A 23112-nucleotide genomic window follows, 5' to 3' on the forward strand; every position below is an offset into this window, starting at 1 on the left:
ATAAATAAATAAATAAAAGATGAGATCCTGCTATTGCACTCCAGCCTGGGTGACAGAGTGAGACTCCATCTCAAAAAAAAAAAAAATCAAAAACTAGCTGGGCATGGTGGCACATGCCTACAGTCCCAGCTACTTGGGAGGCTAAGGCGGGAGAACTGCTTGAGCCCAGGAGTTAGAGGTTATCGTAAGCTGTGATCATGCCATTGCACTCCAGCCTGAGCAACAGAGTGAGACCCTGTCCTCCAGAAAGAAAAAGAAAATAGGATGCAAAGCAAAAAGAACACTATACGCAACCACAGAAGTTCTGCTGGGAAGGTTGGAACAGAAAAAGGGGGCAGGAGCCAAGGGAGACATAGAGTCCAAGGAGAGTTCTTAAGGATGGAAAATGCTGAGAGGAAGAAAGAAGAATAAACTGATGCTACAGAAGAAGGAGGAGGTAATTACAGGAGCAAAGTCCATGAGAAGGCTGCAGGCAATAGAGTCCAGAACAAAAGTGCGGAGCTCGCTGGCCTAAGAGAGCAGGAGGGACAGTTCATTCATTGAAAAATGGACGAGGAAAGGGTGGGTGCCGGTGCAGTAAGTGGGTAGATTTCATGGTGGCATTTGAAGCCTGTCATTGCCGCTATTTTCTCAGTGAAGTAGGAGGCAAGATCTTCAGCTGAAAGTTCAGTTCAGACCACTAGGTTTGATGGGAGAGCAGAAGGTATAAAATACCATGTAGGAGGGAGGAGCAACATGTAATGGAAGCACCTTTCCATGTGGGGCAGTTTGAGTCTCTGTCTGAAAACTGAGGTCATAAATTTAACATGAGACAGACTGTGCTCTCTCTTTTGTTTTGTTTTTGAGGCGGAGTCTCGCTCTGTTGCCCAGGCTGGGTGGAGTGCAGTGGCACAATCTTGGCTCACTGCAGCCTCTGCCTCCTGGGTGCAAGCAATTCTCGTGCCTCAACCTCCTGAGTAGCTGGGATTATACGCCCAAGCCATCACACCCAGCTAATTTTTTGTATTTTTGGTAGAGATGGGTTTTCACCATGTTGGCCAGGATGGTCTCCAACACCTGACCTCAAGTGATCCACCCTCCTCAGCCTCCCAAAGAGCTGGGATTACAGATGTGAGCCACTGCCCCGGGCCTGTGCTGTCTTTTAAAATTGTTATAATCGTACTGCAAATGCAGCTTTTAAAAACACTTACTATTGCTGGGCAGGGTAGATCATGCCTGTAATCCCAACACTTTCGGAGGCTGAGGCGGGTGGATCACCTGAGGTCAGGAGTTCAAGACCAGCCTGGCCAATATGGTGAAAACCTGTCTCTACTAAAAATACAAAAAATTAGCTGGACGTGGTGACTTGGGTGTATAATCCCAGCTACTCGGGAGGGTGAGGCAGGAGAATCACTTGAACCTGGGAGGCGGAGGTTGCAGTGAACAGAGATCATGCCACTGCACTCCAGCCTGGGCAACAAGAGCAAAATTCTGCCTCAAAAAAAAAAAAAACCCAAAAAACAAACAAAAAAAAACCCCAACACTTATTATTTGAAGTGATTGCTATGTGACAGGCATCAAACTGGGCATTCTACATCAATCCTCATTTTTAAAAAAACTCTATATAGGGCCAGGCGTGGTGGCTCACGCCTGTAATCCCAGCACTTTGGGAGGCCGAGGCGGGCGGATCACGAGGTCAGGAGATTGAGACCATCCTGGCTAACACGGTGAAACCCCGTCTCTACTAAAAATACATAAAATTAGCCAGGCATGGTGGCGGGTGCCTGTAGTCCCAGCTACTCGGGAGGCTGAGGCAGGAGAACGGCATGAATCCGGAAGGTGGAGCTTGCAGTGAGCGGAGATTGCGCCACTGCACTCCAGCCTGGGCGACAGACGGAGACTCCGTCTCAAAAAAAAAAAAAAAAAAAACTCTATACAGGTTGATATCTCCATCGTACAGATAAGGAAACAGATGTAAAGGAAGGATAAGTAACCTGCCTGGGATCACATGGGTAGTAAGTGGTGAGATCAGAATTATAATCTAACTTGTGTGGCCATTTGAGTGATGCAGGTGTGCAAGGTGTAGCTTAAATGAGGGAACTGGCAGAGAAGAGGAAATAGGGGTAAGAAGAGACTGAGGGAGGGGAGGGGGTAATGAAGGCAGGAGAAAGTTTGTTCCCAAAATTATATAAGGTGTTGTGCACTTTACTAAAAACTCACACCCAGGGTTGACACAAAGAGAAGCATGATCAGAACGTAGTGCACTGTCCATAAAAAATAAGAAATAGGCCCGTGCAGTGGCTCATGCCTATAATCCCAGCACTTTGGGAGTCCGAGGCGGGTGGATCACCTGAGGTCAGGAGTTCGAGACCAGCCGGACCAACATGATGAAACCCCGTCTCTACTAAAAATACAAAAAATTAGCTGGGCGTGGTGGCGGGCGCCTATAATCCCAGATGCCTGGGAGGCTGAAGCAGGAGAATCGCTTGAACCCAGGAGGCAGAGGTTGCAGTGAGCCGAGATTGTCAAGAGCAAAACTCCGTCTCAAAAAAAAAAAAGAAAGAAAGAAAGAAAGAAAAGAAATAAGACATTATTCCTGGGCCCGAGGCCTAAAGGCAATTCCTCCCATTCAGTAATGGTTCAAGAGGACTTTAGCCTTTCCATCAATGGCCTCCTTGGCATAACTGCCCTCCCCAAATAAAAACAACAATAATAATGTGTTTAAATAGGATGTTCCAACCCTGTGGAACATGTAAGCAAAATCATCTTCAGGTCAAAACAAAAGTATGATTTCTGTGCAAACCCAGCTTCTCGCCAAGCCTGGTGCCTCCCCACTTCCAACTGATTGTGCCCCTGAGCCTCTGCTGGAGAGAAATTCTGGAGTCACCACTGCAGCCATGGCCTGCCATGATAGGCATCATGTGACGTAATATGCCAGGTCCATCACAGCCTTCCTGTGTAAATACAGCCCCTGAAGATGTTTTCCAGCTACTTCTATTTTAATTCATAATATTCTACCAGATAAATAATTCTTGCTTTTATTTATTTATTTATTTTTGAGATGCAGTCTTGCTCTGTCACCCAGGCTGGAGTGCAATGGCACCATCTTGGCTCACTGCAACCTCCGCCTCCCAGGTTCAATCAGTTCTCCTGCCTCAGCTTCCTGAGTAGCTGGTACTACAGGTGTGTGCCACCACACCCAGTGAATTTTTGTATTTTTAGTAGAGATGGGGTTTCATCATGTTGGCCAGGCTGGTCTCAAACTCCTGACCTCTGGTGATCCACCTGCCTCGGCCTCCCAAAGTGCTGGGATTACAGGTGTGAGCCGTGCCTGGCCAAATAATTCTCACTTTTTTTTTTTTTTTTGAGACAGAGTCTCGCTCTGTCGCCAGGCTGGAGTGCAGTGGCGTGATCTCCGCTCACTGCAACCTCTGCCTCCTGGGTTCAAGTGATTCTCCTGCCTCAGCCTCCTGAGTAGCTGGGACTACAGGCACGCACCACCGCACCCAGCTAATTTTTGTATTTTTAGTAGAGACGCAGTTTCACCATGTTGGCCAGGGTGGTCTCAATCTCTTGACTTCGTGATCTGCCCACGTCGGCCTCCCAAAGTGCTAGGATTACAGGTGTGAGCCACTGTGCCTGGCTAATTCTTACTTTTATAAATGATGCCATGGTAAACATCTACAAGCACCTTGCTCTTCCCATATTCTGTGCTGTCGTCTTAGGTAGAGTCTCAGAGGTGAGTGATAGGGTATGCACATTTTAATGGAAAAATATCTGTGATCAGATAATATCTGCCAAATAGACTATACCAATTTCCTTCCCACCTAAACTATGTAAGGAGGATTACTTCACCACATCTTTGCCAGCTTTGGGGATCATCTTACAATTTTGTGTTTAAATGAATAACTAAAAAAATTATTATCTGAGAATTTTACTTGCATGACCACTGAGTGGTCTTTATCCCCAGTGTCATGGACATCTGTTAACTCTGAGAATGGGTTTTCTGGGCCGTGGGAGATGCTAAGCCGATTCCCTCCCTGTTTCAGCCATCAACGTGGGGCTCACGTCACTGGATCTGAGCTGGAATAACTTCCACACAAGGGGAGCTGTGGCCTTGTGCAATGGTCTCCGGGTAAGGCACTCTCCAGGAGTGGTGTGTGGAGCCCAGTTGAGGACAGCCAGGGCGTCCCATCCTGCCATCCTAAGCCTCTTCCTCATGGTCACCATCAATGAGGGCATACTGGGCTCTCATCAAATACTTTTCAAGTTATTGTTCTCCCTCCCACAATTCCTGGATGCACTTTTTTTTTTTTTTTTGAGATGGAGTCTTGCTCTGTGGCCCAGGCTAGAGTGCAGTGGCGCAATCTCAGCTCACTGCAGCCACCCCCTCCCTGGTTCAAGCGATTCTCCTGCCTCAGCCTCCTGAGTAGCTGAGACTACAGGTGCCCGCCACCATGCCCGGCTGTTTTTTGTATTTTTAGTAGAAACGGGGTTGTACCATGTTGGCCAGGCTGGCCTCGAACTCCTGACCTTGTGATCCACCCACCTCAGCCTCCTAAAGTGCTGGGATTACAGGCGTGAGCCACCGCACCTGGCCTGCACAGTATTCTTTAGTATAATCGTATCTGCTGAGGCCAGGGTGGCATCTTTGGATACACTTTAAGAGGACAGTTTAATTAGTGGGTAGGGAATGACCAGAAGCCAAAGGGAGGGAGTCTCATGAGTACTTGAGACTGAGCCCAGCTGGGAGCTCTGAATGATCTGGCAGACCCATCGGTCCTGGGGACCACTGAGCACCCGGTCTGGATGCCAACAGGGGGTAGAAATAGGGACCCTTTTGGTTGGATGAGTCACGCGTAACCTTGATGCTGGTGCTGTTCTCCCCTCTTCCTGGAGGGTAATGTGACCCTGACAAAGCTGGATCTCTCCATGAATGGCTTTGGGAATGAGGTGGCTCTGGCCCTAGGGGAAGTCCTCCGACTCAACAGCTGCCTGGTCTACCTGGATATCGGCGGCAATGACATCGGCAATGAAGGGGCCTCCAAAATCAGCAAAGGACTGGAATCCAATGAAAGCCTCAGAGTTCTGAAGGTAGTCTTCAGCTGGAAAGGGTGTGTGTGTGTGTATGTGTTGGGGTAAGTTGGGGGCTGCATAGTACTGGAGAGAATAATTGGGAATATCTGTACTTCATATATGCATGTATTTTTTTACCATCTCTTGGCTGTAAATGCAGTGACCATTCTCTACTATAAAGCCAGTGTCACCCTCAGTGCTCCCTGGTGCACTGCAGATCTTCCTAACACGTCTTCCTTCCTCCCATCTGGGTCTCCTTCAGGATCTTCTCCACATTGCCACCGGAGTGTGCTTTTTGTTTTGTTTTGTTTTGAGACAGGGTCTGGCTCTGTCCCCCAGTCTGGAGTGCAGTGGTGCAATCTCGGCTCACTGCAACCTCCGCCTCCCAGGTTCAAACCATCCTCCCACCTCAGCCTCCGAAAGTGCTGGGATTACAGGCATGAGCCACTGTGCCTAGCCCTCAGAATGTGCTTTTTGAACACAAATCTGACATCCATTCCCCTTCCCCCAGCCCTTCAGTCTCCTGTCTTTCAGCTTAGACCCCTGCATGGCTTCCTGTTGCTCAGATCCCGTTCGCTGAGCCCCAAGTGCCCCTCCAGCCTCAGTCCACCCCGTGCTCTCCCTTGCTCTGCACCCAAGACCCCCTGGTCTTCTCTCCACTCCTTTCCTCCTACCACAGAGGCTTGGCCGCTCCGCCTCCACTTGCTTGCTGCTGGGATCCTCCGTCTAGGGGACCTGCTCCCAGAGCCCTGCTCCCTACTTCCCATGGAACTTGCTGCCCTTTCTAATTCCATGCATGTGAGGGCTCTTTGCTCGCCTGTCATCCCCTCGAATGTGAAAGCTTCATCAGAATGAAGACTGTGTTTGGGCCAGGTGCGGTGGCTTATGCCTGTAATCCCAGCCCTTTGGGAGGCCAAGGTGGGTGGATCGCTTGAGGTCACCAGTTTAAGACCAGCCTGGCCAACATGGTGAAACCTTGTCTCTACTAAAAATACAAAATTAGCCAGGCGTGATTGTGCATGCCTGTAATCCCAGCTACTTGGGAGGCTGAGGCAGAAGAATCACTGAACCCAGGAGGCGGAGGTTGCAGTGAGCCGAGACCATGCCACTGCACTCCAGCCTGGGTGACAGAGCAAGACTCTGTCTCAAAAAGAAAGAATGAAGACTGGTTTTGCCCATCATTAAACTCCTCATACCTAGTCCCTCATACCTAGCATAGTGTTGGGCACACTGTAGAAGCCCAGTGAATATTCATTAAATGAATGAATTAATGAATACATGTTTCATTTTAAATTAATTTACTAGTAGATGCTAATTTATAATATAGATGCTATTGAGCATTTGGAAAATACATGAAAGGTGAGGACTTCTATTAATCATCCCCCTTTCTGGGGCACCTGCCAAGAGCCAGCTGTCATTACTCATAGCCTCACTTGGTAATGTGGGCTCTGTTAGCCCCACTTGTCAGATGAGAAAACTGAGGCTGTGTGACTTGCTTATGCCACACAAGTAGGAGGAGGCAGAGGGAAGCCTGCTGTACGTGGTTTTCCATGGCAACTCCAACTCCCTCAAGATGTGAGGGTGGTTGGAGAGACCACAGATGTGAGGGTCCTGAAGAAGGAAAGCAGTGAGGAGACAGTGAGGAAGGGGCTGCCATCTGAGAGGACAACCACGAGGAGCTGCTAAGAGGACAGGAGGAAGCCAGATTCTGACAGGCAGAAGGAGCACAGTGACTACAGACCAAACAGACTGGCCATCTAGTGACCAGGAGATCTGGCAGTCCCAGCTGGGGTGGAGCGGGGCCAGGCACAACTCAGACAGAGACTGACCCAGGCTGTGGGTGGCTCAGCCCCAGTGGCTGACGAAGCCAGGGACAGTCTGAGAAACTGAATTTTAAAAGATTAAGCAGTTGCCTCAGCAAAATGGCAATAGAGGTCTTGCTGTTTTGTGGGTATACATGGTTTAAACCATTTTTTACCGCTTTTCTCATTTTTCCACAATGACCATATGTAGTGAATATATCTCAATTTTCTAAAATGTTTTAGAAGTAAAAGAGAAAAGTTTAAGACAAAACTCTTAGTTTGGCCACCATGGAGACCACATCAACTTTGCCACATGAATTATCTATGGGTCTCCACATCCAGCCCTGATGCCCCTTGCCCTAAGCTTGGAAAAATAAGGAATTCCCATTAGGAAGTGAGTCCAGCAAAGGATTCTAGATGCTGAGCTCCACGAGGTCCAGGCCCTAGTCTGCATTTTCTCACTGGAGTACATCAGAGCCTGGGATGCAGCTGACATATACTAGGGGCTCAGTAAGAGTTTTGGCTGCCTCATGTTGAAGCCACTTAGCTGAAAGCCTTCAATAATAAGAACTATTGTTCATTGACAGCATACTGCATACCAGGCACTCGTTTTAATGCTTTGCCTGAATTGATATGGTAAGTCCTCAGAGCAGCCATAGGTGATAAGTACAAAGTGATCAGGGAATTAATGCGAGGCCAGGCAGCTGGTAAGCAGAGCCACCAGGCTCCACAGTCCCTTCCATTAACTTCCATCCATGCTTCAGCAGCTCCTAGCTCCACTGGGATAATGTCCTTGTTCATTCTCCAAGCCTATAAGGTTCTCCATGATGTGGCCCATCCCAGCTCTGTGGCCTCATTCTCTCTGCTTCTGCTCACAAACATCTCTTGCTGTTTCACACCCCTATGCCTTTGCACTTGCCTGCTCTTTTCTTCTTTGGTGAATCTTGTTTCCTCCTCTGGTTTTGCCCCCCTTCCTCAGACCTCACTAATCCTCATTAGTCCTGCAAGGCTTAGCTCCATGGTCCCCTCCCCTATGCTGCATGCTCCTTTCCTTGCTCCTGCAGTACCCAGGTGTACCTCTGTCACTGCTGTCATAACACTTCTGATGCTATTGGCTTGTTTGCCTGTCTCCCCCAATTACAGTGTTAAGCTACCCGAGGGCAGAAACCTTGCCATGTCTGCCTGTGTGTCCCTCAGTGCTTAGTGCAGTAGCTGGCATATGGCAAGCCTCTAATTAATATGTGCTGGGTGGATGGATGGATGGATGGATGACAGGTGGATGGATGAGTATGAGATGGTTGGATAAATGAGCAGTTGGATGGACAGATGCATGGGTGGATGGATGGATGAGCAGTGAGATGGATAAGTGAGTGGATGGATGGATGGATGGATGGATGAGCAGTGAGATGGATGAGCAGTGAGATGGATGAGTGGATGGATGGATGGATGGATGAGCAGTGAGATGGATAAGTGAGTGGATGGATGGATGGATGGATGGATGCATGGATGGATGCATGGATGGATGAGAGGTGGATGGATGAGGAGATGGACAGGTGGATGAATAGATAGATAGATGGTTGGGTGGATGAGCAGTGAGATGGATAGATGGGTGGGTGAGTGGATGGATGCATGGAGGGGAGAGCAGTGAGATGGATAAGTTGGTGGTTGGATGGATGGATGGATGGATAGGCAGATGGATGAGCAGTGAGATGGATGAGTATATAGGTGGATGAATGGATGGATAGATGGTTGGATGGATGAGCAGTGAGATGGACAGATGGTGGGTAGGTGGATAGATGGATGGATCGATGGGAGAGCAGTGAGATGGATAAATGGGTAGGTAGATGGATGGATGAATGGATGGATGGATGGATGGATGAGCAGTGAGATAGGCAGACAGATGGATAAACAAACAGACGGACAAGGAGATAATTACTTACAGTGAAGTCTGGGTGTGAGACAGAGGTTGTGATTTGATGAGATGTAAAAACTGTGCTCTGGGCCAGCCTCTCCTCCCATCTCAGCCTCCTCTTGTCTTGATTCTCCCTCTATAGCTTTTTCTGAATCCCATAAATATGGATGGGGCTATTTTACTTATCCTGGCTATCAAGAGGAACCCCAAATCCAGGATGGAAGAACTTGATATTTCCGTAAGTGATCAAATGGTAGTTGCTTGCATCTGGGCGCAAGCCAGTGACCCTGTCCACTCTATACTCTGTGTTGGCCAGAGCCAACAGCTCTATCCCTCACAGGCCCTCACACAAGTGCTCCATGAAAGGGTCACTTCTTTTGTTACAGCTCTGCCCTCTCCAGGGATCCTTTTAGGAAGAGTAGCTATTAGTCAGTAACATCATAGTGAGAAATAATTTACCAGATGCTAGAAACTAGGGCTATGAAAACCTGAGAGTAGAGATAAGAAAATGCCAAAAAGAAAGGCAGGAGGACTCCAAAACAGAATTCTTTAACATCAGCTTTGCAGATGAGTGGCCCTCGGTCCCTGAATGGTTCCAGAATAACAAAATTTGTAGAATCTGCGTATTAAAACACATACTTTATTTTCATTTCATGAGTTGGCCTGTTAGACTCAGAGCAGTATTTCTGGGTGAAAATCTCTTGATAAAGGAGGAAAGCCCCAGGAGGTGACTTCAGATCCTGCTGGGAACTCTTGCCTGAATCAGCACACAGGTGGCATCTGATGATAGCCTATACTTGTCTACCATTTTATACTCTGTTTTTCCCAAAGTGATTTTATATATTCCAGCTCATTTTTATCCTACTCTAGAAGGTAGGTAGAATACTGCATTAATTTCCTAAGGCTGCTGTGAAGTACCACACACTGGGTGGCTTAAACAACAGACATGTATTGTCTCACAGTTCTGGAAGCTGGAAGTCCAAGAGTAAGGTGTCAGCAGGCCTGATTCCTTCTTAGGGCTGTGAGAGAGAATCTGTTCCTGACCTCTCCCCTGGCTTCTGATGGTTCCTGTCATGCTTTGGTGTTCCTTAGCTTGTAGAAGCATCACTCCCATCTCTACCTTCTGCTTCACATGGCATTCTCCCTGTCTCTGTATCCAAATGTCCCCTTTATATAAGGGCACAGTCTTATTAGATTAGTACCCACCCTAATTACCTCATTTTAACTTGACCATCTGCAAAGACCCTGTTTCCAAACAAGTTCACATTCATGGGTCCTAGGGTTAGAACTCCAACATCTTTTTTTGGGAGGGGGCAAAATTCAACCCATAACAAGTACTTTTCCTCATTTTCCCATTTTACATATAAGTAAACTGAAACAGAGTCTCACCTGTTGCCCAGGCTGGAGTGCAGTAATGTGATCTCGGCTCACCTCCGCCTCCTGGGTTCAAGCAGTTCTGTGCCTCAGCCTCCAGAGTATCTGGGACTACAGGTGTGTGCCAACATGCCAGGCTAATTTTTTGTATTTTTAGTAGAGATAGGGTTTCACCGTTTTGCCCAGGCTGGTCTCGAACTCCCGACCTCAAGTGATCCACCCACTTCAGCCTCCCAAAGTGCTGGGATTAGAGGTGTGAGCCACTGCACTCAGCCTCCAGTGATGGCATTTGAATATTTAAACCCAAGCTCCTTAGAACTGAATAATTAATACAATGTGGGTTTTTACTTGCCACAGATTTTGAGACATTGTCAAACATAGCTGCTTTTCTTTCCCTTTGTTCTCTCACCTGTCCTCCCTGCCCCAGGCCCTTCTTGTGCTTCCTGGGTCTTCCTTCCTTTCCCCATCCTCATGCTCTGGTTCTGAATCTGCAGGCCAGGATGCTGCCTTCACCCCTGAGTCTCCACTGCAGATTCAGATTTTGTTGGCATCTGTATTTTCCTTTCCCAGGCAGTACACGTTGGAAGGCATGGACCCAGGCACTGCCTTAGTGTGTTTGAGAGAACATTAGAAACGTTCTCTCAGGCGCAGTGACTCATGCCTGTAATCCCAGCACTTTGGGAGGCCGAGGCGGGTGGATCACCTGAGGTCAAGAGTTTGAGACCAGCCTGACCAACATGGAGAAACCCCGTCTCTACTAAAAATACAAAATTAGCCGGCCATGGTGGCGCATGCCTGTAATCACAGCTACTTGGGAGGCTGAAGCAGGAGAATCACTTGAACCTGGGAGGCGGAGGTTGTGATAAGCCAAGATTGCACCATTGCACTTCAGCCTGGGCAACAAGAATGAAACTCCGTCTCAAAAAAAAAAAAAAGAAACATAAAAGAAATGGTGCTGTTTAGGCTCTAGATGGCCCATAAACCCGTAAGCTGTGACCACATTGGCACTTAACAAGCCTACCAGAACAAATAGGTCTGAATTAGCCTTCTTTTTTTTTTTTTTTTTGGGGGGGGGGGGGTTGGGGATGGAGTCTCACTTTGTCACCCAGGCTGGAGTGCAATGGCACAGTCTCGGCTCACTGCAACCTCTACCTCCCAGGTTCAAGTGATTCTCCTGCCTCAGCATCCTGAGTAGCTGGGATTACAGGCGCCCACCACCACACCTGGCTAATTTTTTTGTATTTTTAGTAGAAACAGAGTTTCACCATGTTGGCCAGGCTGGTCTTGAATTTCCGACCTCAAGTGATACACCCACCTTGGCCTCCCAAAGTGCTGGGATTACAGGCTTGAGACATCGAGCCTGTATTAGCCTTCTCCTTCCCTTTTGTCAACAATGCCGCCATAACTCTGAACAGTATAGAAATTCCTCTTTTGTAGATGCTCCTAGAACTTTCTCTAGAATCTCTACAAAGCCTTCTGCCCTTAAACAGGGGTTTAATTCTTTGAAAGGGCAAAATGTACTCCAAGCCACATCTGAGGAATGAAGCAGGCTGACCAAACTGGTGGAGCCCAGGTTTGATCAAACACTATTTCACAGGGCACATTTTCTCCCATGTCCTACAAACCAGCTCTGAGGGCACTTCCAGAAGGGGAAGTTTCCATTTCGTCCCTGGTCACTTATTGGAATCAGGGGTCCTCTTCCAGGGCACTTTCTCTGACAAACAACACTCACGCAGACATGGACATTTCAGGGCTTTGTTTAAGGACTATCTTGCCACTCCAAAGCTGTAAATCATCTGTCAGATGCAGATGCCATCTGAGAGCGGAGCTGAACTGGCTGCAGGTGACAAGCCACCAGCACTCAACAAAAACATCCCATCAAAATTACCCAGGAAACTTACAAGTCAATTTACAAGCTCTAAAATACCCGAACTATCCCAGTCCAGGAGCAGCACTGAGAACAAACTGGAAGAGACAAAACTTCCTGACTTTGGCTTGGGTGGAAGGGGTAGGGTGCACTGGTTGGGCAGGCACGATGGCAGTGCCCTCATCATCATGGGTCCCCTCTCTCCCTGCCACAGAACGTGCTGGTGTCGGAGCAGTTCATGAAAACGTTGGACGGAGTGTATGCCGTTCACCCGCAGCTGGATGTGGTATTCAAGGCAGTACAAGGCCTCTCTGCCAAGAAAACCATCTTCTTGTTGACAAACCCCATGAAACTGATCCAGGTGAGCTCCTGCCTTCCTCTCAGGGCCTCCAGGGAGCCCTGGGGAAAGCTGACCAATGGCTCCAAATCAGTTTCCAGACTTCTCCCTCCCCACAGTGTCTGTACAGCCCTCTCTGATAAGGAATGTCTCAGTCCCTTGGACTGCAGACATGGAATGAATATTCTCTGTGGCTACCGGATCCCTCAGCAGTGCTTCCTGATCTCCAGAGGAAGGGAAGGGCTGAGATCTAGCTGAAGGGGGCAGGTGGACAGAATGGATTCCCCCACCCGGGCTCCTCCACCTGCTAGCGTATGACCAAGGGCAAGTTACTAAAGCTCTCTGGGTCACAGTCTCTTCACCTGCAGAATGGACACAACAGTAGCCACCCAGTAGGATTGCTTGGAAAATCAAATTATGTAAAATGCATGAAGTGCTTAGAAGGATGCCTGGTATAGAACAAGCACCTGCTTATTATAGACATAGTTTCTTTCCAACTGCTGGTAAGGATATCAAGACATCCCTGTGGTCAGGATGGCTATTTGGCAGCTCCAGCCAAAGAGACACTTCAGTCCTTTGTTTCTAATGGTAACTTGCCCCCGACTCATGTTTTCTTAGATTATCTCTGGCAATCACAGGAGGCAGAGGTAAAGCTGTTCTTTCCAACCGCTGGTAAGGATGTCAAGACATCCCTGTGGTCAGGATGGCTATTTGGCGGGTTCAGCCAAAGAGAGACACTCGAGTCCTTTGTTTCTAATGATAACTTGCCCCCAACTCATCTTTTCTTAGATTAGCTCTAGCAATCACAGGAGGCAGATGTAACAGTGGAAATACAAAATCAGAGAATATTAGTGCTGAAAGGGATGTTATTGCTCCTCTAGTCCCATTGTCTTGCAGAACAGTGCTCAGACCCTGCTTTGGTGTTTCCACAGCGGGCCTCTCACCCTGCAGTGGGGGCGAGGAGCCTGCTGCTGGCCGCAGAGCAGTTACTACCTGGGGAACAGGCGTGGGGATGCTGCTCTGCCAATGCACGTTCTGCAGGGTGTGTCCCCGGGCTGCTTCCTGCCCCCAGTGGGTCTGCTCTGTGCCTCCGTTTCTAGAGCTAAATAAAAGAGCTCCCACATGAAAATTGTTATGTGAAAAATTCTAGAAGGCAAAGCGGTGTCAAGTATTTGTACAAGTAAGATGACTTCAGATGGAACCAAGGCAAACCTGTTTTGCAAGGGGAGCAGGGTGCTCCAGTGAACAGGAATGGAGCTGTCTGATGCAAAGTGGGGACCCCACCTCTTGTTTTAAAGACACACAGAAAAAGAATCTTGGAGACCAAACAAGACATGCAGAGTCCAACATAGCCCTTCCCCTCAGGGGATCAACAATCTCGTTGGAAAGATGGGATGGCTAAAGTGACGACCCACAGACCATAGAAAGTTTCATATGGCCAGGCACGGTGGCTATGCCTGTAATCCCAGCGATTTGGGAGGCCAAAGCGGGCAGATCACTTGAGGTCAGGAGTTTGAGACCAGCCTGGCCAACATGGCGAAACCCCATCTCTTCTAAAAATACAAAAATTAGCCGAGCGTGGTGGCAGATGCCTATAATCCCAGCTACTTGGGAAACTGAGGCACAAGAATCGCTTGAACCCAGGAGGCGGAGGCTGCAGCGAGCTGAGATTATGCCACTGCACTCCAGCCTGGGCAACAGAGCGAGACTCTGTCTCAAAAAAAAAAAAAAGTGTCATGTGATAAATAATAAGTAAGTGACAGAGGCAGAAAATGTAGTCAGAATCCAAATAAGAGATCAACATAGGATTCGGCAACCAGAAAAGGATGACTTCTTGGAAGAGATGGGAGTGGGTAAGGGCCTTGAAGAATGTCAAAGATTGAGGTGAGCCACAGAGAGTGGGAGGGTGTTCCGGCGAGAGGCTCCTGTCAGCAAAGGTGCTGAGGTGGAACCGCACACAGCATGTTCAGGGGACACTAACACATGACTCCAGGTTCATAGAGGAGCCCAAGAGGCAAAGCTGGCGAGGGAGGCTGGGCTGCAAGTGGCAGCCCTCAGATTTTAGGCTCTGAGTTCGAGTTTGATTCCATCGGGAACAGGTGGCCAGTAAGAGCTGCTGGGCAGTGGATGTGATGCGAATCCAGCAGGATTGAGGAGTTCTGGCAATGGGGAGTGAATTGAAGAGCGTAACAAAAAAGAGTAGGAAACCAAACAAGCACACTGTTGTAGCACTCTAGATGTGGAATGATGGCTTGGCTGAGAATAACAATGGAATGAAGGGCAGATATAAGAGCTATCATTATGGAAACATCTCTAGGACTTGGCGAATGGTTGGATATGTGGGGGTGTGTATTGCATGCATGTGAGTGTGTGTGTGTGTGTGTGTGTGTGTGTGTTGGGATAGGAAGGCCTGTGATGATAAGAGAGACCCAAAGATAACCCAAGATTTCAAGGCCAAGGGACTGAAGGAAAGATTGCCAGAAGCAGGGAAGTGCAGGTGGGGAAAGTGCCTGCCACCTGGCCCTTCCTGTCTCTCCACGTTCTATCCCCACTGGATTGCTCCCGGATCCTCTTTGCATCAGCTCTCCCTTCACTGCAGGCCTGTGTATGGTCAGGGCAGGTCCTTCCACCTGGAACACTTTTCTTCTTGCCCTCTGGGTCTCGCTCATTCCTACCCGTTCTCAGGTCTCTACACAATGTCAGTTCCTGGGGAAACCCTTCTTGGATTCCCTGGTCGAGAGCAAACGCCCTTCGTGTTCCCGAAGCCCTCGGCTTCACCCTTGCATTGCAACCTGTGAACTCCTCCAGGGCAGGGCTGTGTGGGGTCTTAGTAGTAGCACCTACCAAAGTAGCTGGGCAAGGTTCTTAGTTGCTGGCCACAGAATTTACTCCAACTAGGCTAAGCACACGGGGGTTTATTACAGGAGAGAGATCAAAGAAATGTCAGGAGGGCTGAACAAACAGACTCTTGTTAGATTCCAGAAATGGCTCTCAAAGCACCCCAACTGAGTTGCCAAGAGTTGCTGCTTCTGCTATAATCAAGAAGCTGCATGATTGCGGAATGCCCCGCTCAGTCATGAAGCAACCACAGCCGCTGCCCACCACCTGCCTCTCTCAAATCAGACACAAGCCTCACACCTACATCTCAGGCAGGTGCTTGGCAAAGGCCATCCATTCTGACCCCCAGCTGCAAGGGGACTTGGGGAATGTCGCTTTCAGCTTTCCAGCCTCTGCATGAGAAGCCTGCTGTGAAGAAACAGCAGTGGGTGCCGAGGGCTCACCCATGGCATCTGCCATAGCGCTCAGCAGCAGTGTGCTGCTTCAGGGCACGAGGTGCACTTTGGATGTGCTGATTGAAGTGCCGGTGGGGTGTCCAGCAGCTGTGGAGGATGGAGAACTGGAAATGTAGCTTTGGGAGGCACTCTGGAAGGGTGGGAGGCCGTGCACTCCAGAAAGGGAAGTGTGGGGAACAAAGAGCAAGGGCCCCAGGGCTGAACCCTGAGGAAATGCTTCGTGAGAAGGACGTTGCCAGAAATAGCTATCAATACAGCAGGACGCTGTCTGGGAGTTTCTGAGAGTGAGAGGAAGGGGGGTGGCGGGGAGAAGAGAAAAAAAGTACTTAAAAAGGACCCAAAAGAATACTGTAATATATCGTAAGGCCGGGTGCGGGGAAGAGAAAAAAAATACTTAAAAAGGACCAAAAAGAATATTGTAATATTGTAAGGCCGGATGCAGTAGCTCATGCCTGTAATCCCACCACTTTGGGAGGCTGGGGTGGGAGGATCACTTGAAGTCAGAAGTTCAAGACCAGCCTGACGAACATGGTGAAACCCCATCTCTACTAAAAATACAAAAATAGGCTGTGCATGATGGCGCATGCCTGTAATCCCAGCTACCCGGGAGGCTGAGGCAGGAGAATTGCTTGAACCTGGGAGGCAGAGGTTGCAGTGAGCCGAGATCGAGCCACTGAACTCCAGCCTAGGCGACAGAGCGAGACTCTGTTTCAAAAAAAAAAAAGAGAGGAAAAGAATATTATAATGACATTGAAAAGGTGTTCGTATGTGAACAGTGGGTTCTGTAAAACAATAGGTTTAGTAGAAAGATGAGAGATTAGATAGATAGATGTTATACAGATAGATAGAAGTTAGACAGATTGATGTCAGATAGATAGTTAAAAAGATAAAAGGGTCCACACCAAGATGTTACCTGTGTGTGGTGGTATTGGATTTATGGGTGATTTTTAAAATTTTCTTCTGCTAATCTAAAATTGCCTTGCAACGCGAGTAATAATACACTTGATCCTTGAACAACACAGGTTTGAACTGTGCCATTTCATCCACTTTTATGTATTTGGATTTTTTTCAATAAATACAGTCAGCCCTTCGTACCTGTGGGTTCTGCATATGCAAATGTGGATCCAAAATACAGTATTTGAGGAATGAGAAACCCACGGATATGGAGGGCCTGCCTTTTCATATTGGTGGATTTTGGTATCTGAGGGGGTCCTGGAACCAATCCCTTGCACATATCAAGGGATGACTATATTTTTTAAATGAAAAAAATGAAATATCCTTTTAAAAATATTCTAACAAAGTATGTTTCCATATGAGCATTGACGTGAAACTGTGAGAATCCCAGGAATTAGTAGAGCCAGACCGTCACATTACACAGCTGTGATTTAACCTTTTGATCTCTGAACATCCGCCCGCCATCCACAGCACACCGTCTATACCAGTGTTAACAGATCGCGTATGTAGATAATGATCACTGTCCCATCCCCGTGGCACTGCGGCGCCTGAACAGCCTTGACTTAAGTCCTTCCAACTTTGGAACGGAGGGAGCGTCTGTGCAGTGCCAAGGGGCTCCTAGAAGCATGGCGAGCACACAGGAACCATCCCGGCATGCACCTTTGCCAGGCCTGGTGGGTCTGCACTCGGCTCTTGGTCTTAGGGGACGCCCAACACCCGGGAGACGCAGGCTCCTCACCTTGGCCTTCTGCCCTTCTTAGCCTTGCTAGGCCTGGAAGCATGGGCCGCCCTTTTGTGGGAGGGAAGGGGGACCTGCAATCGTTGTTACAAGACCAAGTGTTTGCTCCTGGTCTCTCCTGCTTCTCTCAGAGCTATGCAGACCAGCACAAAATCACGATCGTGGACTTCTTCAAGAGCTTGAACCCTACTGGGACAATGAAGATGTCTGTGGATGAGTTCCAGAAAGTGATGATAGAGGTGTGCTGGGTCCTAGTGGCAACAGGCTGTGTGTGAGTGTGAGTGTGAGTTTGTGTGTCAGAGAGAGGGGAGAGGAGGAGAAGGAGCAAAAGAGCTTGTGAGCACTTCCTAGAGCTTCCTGGGACAGGCTATGGGACACTCCCCTCATTTATCTAGACCCAGAGGGGAACCTAAGACCTCCCTCAACCCCTGCTGAAGTCATTCCTGTGCTGTGGCTTGATGCCACCAGTGACCCGAGATGCCACCCAGAGACACATGTTCTATCTTGAGGTTTTTCTCCCCATTGCATTTCACTACTGGGCAGATAACAAAGGGAGTGAGAGAGGAGACCACATCCCAAAGTCCCAACATTTCCACCTTAGGCCGTATCATTTTCCTGAAATCTCACATTCCTCTCACTCCCCATGTAATAAACGTACTGAAAGCCCCCTGTAATGCATACTTGAAGGGGTCTATCATCAGAGCGTCCCAGGAGAGACTTGGGCCCTGCAGGAATAGGACTCCAGAGGAGAAGTTCCCGGGGCCCAGGCAGGGACGGATAAGGCAGTCGGTGCCCGGTGCCCAGGCCGGGGGTGAAGAGGCTGGCCAGGACTCAGCAGCAGGAAGTGAGAATGAACTTCACAGGATGCAAAGGAGAGTCCTGTTCCCTCCCCTGGTCACTCACTCCACCTGACTCTGATCTCCTCCGGCCTTATTGCCCCCAGAAAGGGGAGGCCCTTTGGAGTCTGGACAATGACCCATGGGCAGGGAGCTTTTTCCAGCCCCTCCATGCTGTGGAATCAGTTTCCCCTGAGCTCTCAATCAGTTGCCCTCCATGGTCCCAGGAGGAGTGATGCATTGTGTGGGGTGTGTGTGTTGGGGGGGGTGGTAGTGGGTGTGTGTGTGTGTGTGTGTGTGTTGGGGGGGTGGGGTGTGTGTGTGTGGTAGTGTGTGGGGGGTGTGTGTGTTGGGGTGGGGTGTGTGTGTGCGTGTGGTAGTGTGTGTGGGGTGTGTGTGTGTGTTGGGTGGGGTGTGTGTGTGTTGGGGGTGGGGTGTGTGTGTGTGTGGTAGTGTGTAGGGGGTGTGTGTGTTGGGGGGGTGGGGTGTGTGTGTGTGGTAGTGTGTGGGGGGTGTGTGTGTTGGGGGCTGGGGTGTGTGTGTGTTGGGGGGCTGGGGTGTGTGGGGGGGGTAGTGTGTTTGGGGGGGGTGTGCCTAGGGAGGGGTGAACAGAGTTCTATTAACTGCACATGTTCCATCCACCTCCTCAGCAAAACAAGGTCCCCCTGAACCAGTACCAGGTCAGGGAGGTGATAAAGAAGCTCGACGAGAAGACAGGCATGGTGAACTTCAGGTCAGCCCAGACCCCGCGACGCTCCCCGTTCTCTGCAAGGGGCCCTGGCTGGGCTGATGTGAGCTCCTCCGGCTTTCCCGTCTACACTTTATTACTTGGGGCTTCACCCACCTGCCTGTTCCCTGCATGCCAAGGCTGGGCCCCACTGTCTACCCCCCTTCTCATCCCCAATTCACTTGTTTAGTGAAACTTGAGCCCAATCAGGCGCTGCTGGCTGCTGGGCCGGATGCTGGGGATGCCAGCGGGAGGAGCCAGAGCCCACACTCACAGCCCAGGAGGAGGGCAGGCAAGGGAGCAGATCTTTATGCCCTGGTGAGGTGAGAGGAGCCGTAGGGGTGTGTACCAGGCGCCCTTGCAGTCCAAAGAGGAAGTGTCGCTCAGGCGGGAAGCGGCAATGTTTCAGCCGAGTCTGGCAAGACGGAGACCCTAGACAGAGGGTGGAGGCACACAAGCACCAAGTGCTAACGGTGTGTTAGGGACTACAGGTCCCCCTACTCTGCCATGGCTTGGCAAGTGAGGGATGCTGTATCTTAGACTGAACTCCTTGAAGAGAGAGGACCGGTCCATGATGGCGGTGATGCCAGTAAGCAACCCATAATGAGTCCCCGCCACATGCCTGTCCTCTCCAGTTGCCCAATAGGCACGCTCTGCAGCCTCACGGTGCCCCATGGCAATGCTGCCATCACCCCACTTAGCAAGTGATGAAACAGAGCTCTAGAGAAGTGCAGCAAAGAAGCCAAGTTCACCGGGTGCAGTAGCCCATGCCTATAATCCCAGCGCTTTGGGAGGCTGAAACAGGAGGATCACTTGAGCCCAGGAGGTCGAGACAAGCCTGGGCAAGATAGCAAGACCCCCGTCTCTACTAAAAACCAAAAAAACACATTAGCTGAACATGGCAGTGCATGCCTGAAGTCCCAGCTACTTGGGAGGCTGAAGTGGGGGGATTACTTGAGCTCAGGAGGCAGAGGCTACAGCCAGCCGAGATTGCATCACTGCACTTCAGCCTGGACGACAAAGTGAGACCCTGTCTCAAAAATAAAAAAGAAAAGAAAAGAAAAGCAGCCAAGTTCTCGCAGCTGGGAAGGGCAACTCTGGCCGAGACTCCAGGCCTGAGGGGTCCACACCTGTTCTGTCTCTCACTGCGCTAGACCTCCCAGCCCAGACGAAGGACACAGTTGCCCTGCCAAGCCTGGGTCTGCAGCTGAGCTCCCATCTGTTTTGGTGGCCCTGTGGCTGGCCTGTGTTCTTAAGAGCTTCTGTGGAACAAGGCCTCCCATCCGGCCCTGCCCCACGAGCCTTCTCCCAGTACCTCTTTCCTTCGCTCCACTCAGCGTCGTCCATGTGGAGAAACCGCGATGCAGACAAGAAAGGCAGCCAGACCCAGCTGCAAGCCCTGCTCTGCGGAACAAGGCTGCGGCTGTGCGCGGATCTCCTCTCCCTTTAAAATGAGGAGATAACCGCGGCACCTGGGAGGGGGCTGCAAGGAGTGAGTGGGGGAAATGCACACAGCGGCTGGCACAGGGGGCGTCACTCGGTAGGGACACTGGCATCCAGCAAGAGGGCGCCAAAGGTGGCTCAGGCCCGCCCTGCTTCCACCGGGCCTCCCACTCCTGTGCTGCTCAGCGGCCTGTCCCGTGCCTCCTCACCTGCCCCGCGCCTCCTCACCTGCCCCGTACCTAAAGTGGCATCTCTTGTTCCTGGGAAAGCTGATGGCAAGTGCCCATCTCAGAGGCTCCAGACCAGGTTCCACGTCCAGTAAAGTCCCCAGGTTTGCAGGCAAGGTCACATGGCCATAGAGAGACAGAACTGGGGTCTGGGTCCCTGAGTCTCAGCGCCTGAGCAGGAGCCCTTGGGGCCACTTCAAATTGCCCTTCAGATCACACACTGCCGCTTTATCAGCGGTGATTGAAGAGCAGAGTTTTAATTTTTATTGTTGCATGCTCCTTTTCATTTTTGTTTTATGTTACAAATAATATCTCATTGTAAAAATTCTAAACCCGGCTGGGCGCGGTGGCTCATGCCTGTAATCCCAGCACTTTGGGAGGCCGAGGCTGGTGGAGCACGAGGTCAGGAGTTCAAGACCAGCCTGGCCAAGATGGTGAAACCCCACCTCCATTAAAAACACAAAACTTAGCGAAAATTAGCCAGGTGTTGTGGCAGGTGCCTGTAATCCCAGCTACTTGGGAGGCTGAGGCAGAAGAATTGCTTGAACCTGGAAGGCAGAGGTTACAGTGAGCTGAGATCGCACCATTGCACTACAGCCTGGGTGACAGAGTAAGACTCCATCTAAAAAAAAAAAAAAAAAAATTCTAAACCCACAGAAGTATAGCAAGGAAAAAAAATGAAGGTCCATTTTTATCTCCCTCCATAGTTTACTCTGCCTCCCCAAAGGGCTTTTGCAAACGATCTTAGGTGCACATGTGCATGCCTTTCCCACATACTTATCATAAGTGTGTGTGTGCGCACACATGTGTAGTGGGGGAGATAAAATGGTTAACAGCATGACCTCTAAGGCCAGAGATGGGTTTACAAATGGTCTCCTTTGGATTTAAGCCTGTCTTAACATCTTACATGTCTTACAGCCATGAGGCTGTACGGGTGCTCAGCATCTTTCCCTTACCTTTCTTACCAGTTTCTTGAACACGATGAAGCCATAGCAACAAGTCTGGTCTAGAAAGAAGTCTCGGCGAGAGGAGTCCTCACAAGTCGGATGGTGGCAGGGAGGAGAGCAAGAGGTGGCTGAAATCTCGATGGACAGATGCTGTGGCAGGGGCTGGGCACAAGCAAATAAAGTCTGGCTTGATTCTGGGCATCTTGGGCTGCTGGTGGTGTGCCCGTCACCAGGGGGCCACCTTCTGCTTTTAGTGACCACCAGGGGACATGTCAATGCAGCCTCATTAAGAGCTGCACAGACAAATTGGGAACGTGATGGGGTTGCTAGGCAGCAGGGAAAGAGCCTCAGAGAGCAGGTCAGAGCACGAGGGCAGTTGTCATAGTGATTAGAACCTGAGTCCAGGGGAGACTTCCTTGGTGGGAGGCAGTGACAGGGGGAACAGATGCTGAGGGAATGAGGGCAGGGGCCTTTAAGAAGCAAAGAAATGCTGTGGGGTCACAAGGAGGGAGCCAGGACAGGAGACCAAGACAGTGGGCATCTCATCCTGGCCACATGACCTTGGAGCCCTAGTGGCTCCCCTTGAAAATGGAGCAGCTGAAATAAAGCCTTCCCAGTCCGGTCTAGGAGTCTATCATTCTGCGTTTCACCTTTAAATTCCTTGAGAAACTGGGGAGACAGGAACAGCTTAGCGAAGGAATAAAAGGAATAGCCAAGAACAGCATTCACTGATTAAGTGGGTGGAACAGGCACCTTCGGGAGTTTTGATTGATCTTACCAGACACCATTGTAGATTAGCAAGGCAGGAACTTTCTTGTGCCCCTCTGCAGCCCCATGTAGTGCTCGGCACATAGTAGATGCTCAATAAACACCTGTGAAATGAACGAGCACATTCACCTGGTGATTGTGCTGTTTGTGTGATTACCTGTTTGGGGTAAGCGGTGGAAAGTTGGGAAAGTTTAGGGGGCGAGGGAAGGCTGATATTTAGTAACCCACGCTTTGGCGCAGCAGCGAAGGGTCTAGGAACCAAGTCACTATCCCTTGTGTTTCACTTTGGCTTCACCAAGGGTGGAGGTGAACACCAAGACCCCTCTGCACATGCAGCGGAATTATTGGAAATAATTTATGTCCCCACTCATGTGCCGTATTCCCCCCCCCCCTTTATCTTCCTTATTAAAATCTTAGCCTTTATGAGGTTTAGGGCCAGGATAGAAGTTTCTAGCAAGACTCATCCCTCCCTAGTGCACATTTCCCCCAGCCTAAGCTCACTGGGGAAAACAGAAATGAGGAGAAGAGTGAGAAGGGTGGGTCACAGCAGCCCTCAGAGGAGCTTCCCCAGCACTGCCAGGAGGAGAGGGAGGCCTTCAAGTCTGGCAGGACCTCAGAACAAGTAGCTGAGCTGTGCCCTGGAGGCTGACTCTTGGTCTGGGCTCCCAGCCTGGCAGAGCTCCCCTGCCCCAAACATAGCATGAGGGCATCAGAGCAGCAGCTCTGTAGGGACCCCCTGGGCTGGGACCAATGACCCCCAGCAATAATCAGTGTGGACTGGTGAGCAATAGGTAGAGGGCCTCTCGGGACAAGGGGGCACCACAGAGGCTC

At 49.9% G+C, this 23112-nt stretch overlaps 1 protein-coding gene across 7 annotated transcripts in view; it reads left to right on the forward strand.

Annotated features, from left to right (window-relative positions):
* LRRC74A (leucine rich repeat containing 74A) overlaps positions 1-22397 on the forward strand; it is a 44295-nt gene extending 21898 nt beyond the window's left edge. For 6 of the 7 annotated variants that reach the window (XM_004055487.5, XM_055361054.2, XM_055361055.2 and 3 more), the window contains 7 exons: positions 4029-4114; positions 4879-5073; positions 8912-9007; positions 12225-12371; positions 17465-17572; positions 18820-18902; positions 21535-22397. In XM_004055487.5, the coding sequence (XP_004055535.4) occupies positions 4029-4114; positions 4879-5073; positions 8912-9007; positions 12225-12371; positions 17465-17572; positions 18820-18902; positions 21535-21559 (740 nt within the window). In that variant the 3' untranslated portion in view covers positions 21560-22397. The remainder of the gene's footprint in view (positions 1-4028; positions 4115-4878; positions 5074-8911; positions 9008-12224; positions 12372-17464; positions 17573-18819; positions 18903-21534) is intronic. The other variant, XM_055361053.2, reaches the window with a different exon arrangement.
* Positions 22398-23112: the final 715 nt, after the last annotated feature.

This window comes from Gorilla gorilla, chromosome 15 (genome assembly GCF_029281585.2).
Source record: "Gorilla gorilla gorilla isolate KB3781 chromosome 15, NHGRI_mGorGor1-v2.1_pri, whole genome shotgun sequence".
Classification (NCBI taxonomy): Eukaryota; Metazoa; Chordata; class Mammalia; order Primates; family Hominidae; genus Gorilla; species Gorilla gorilla.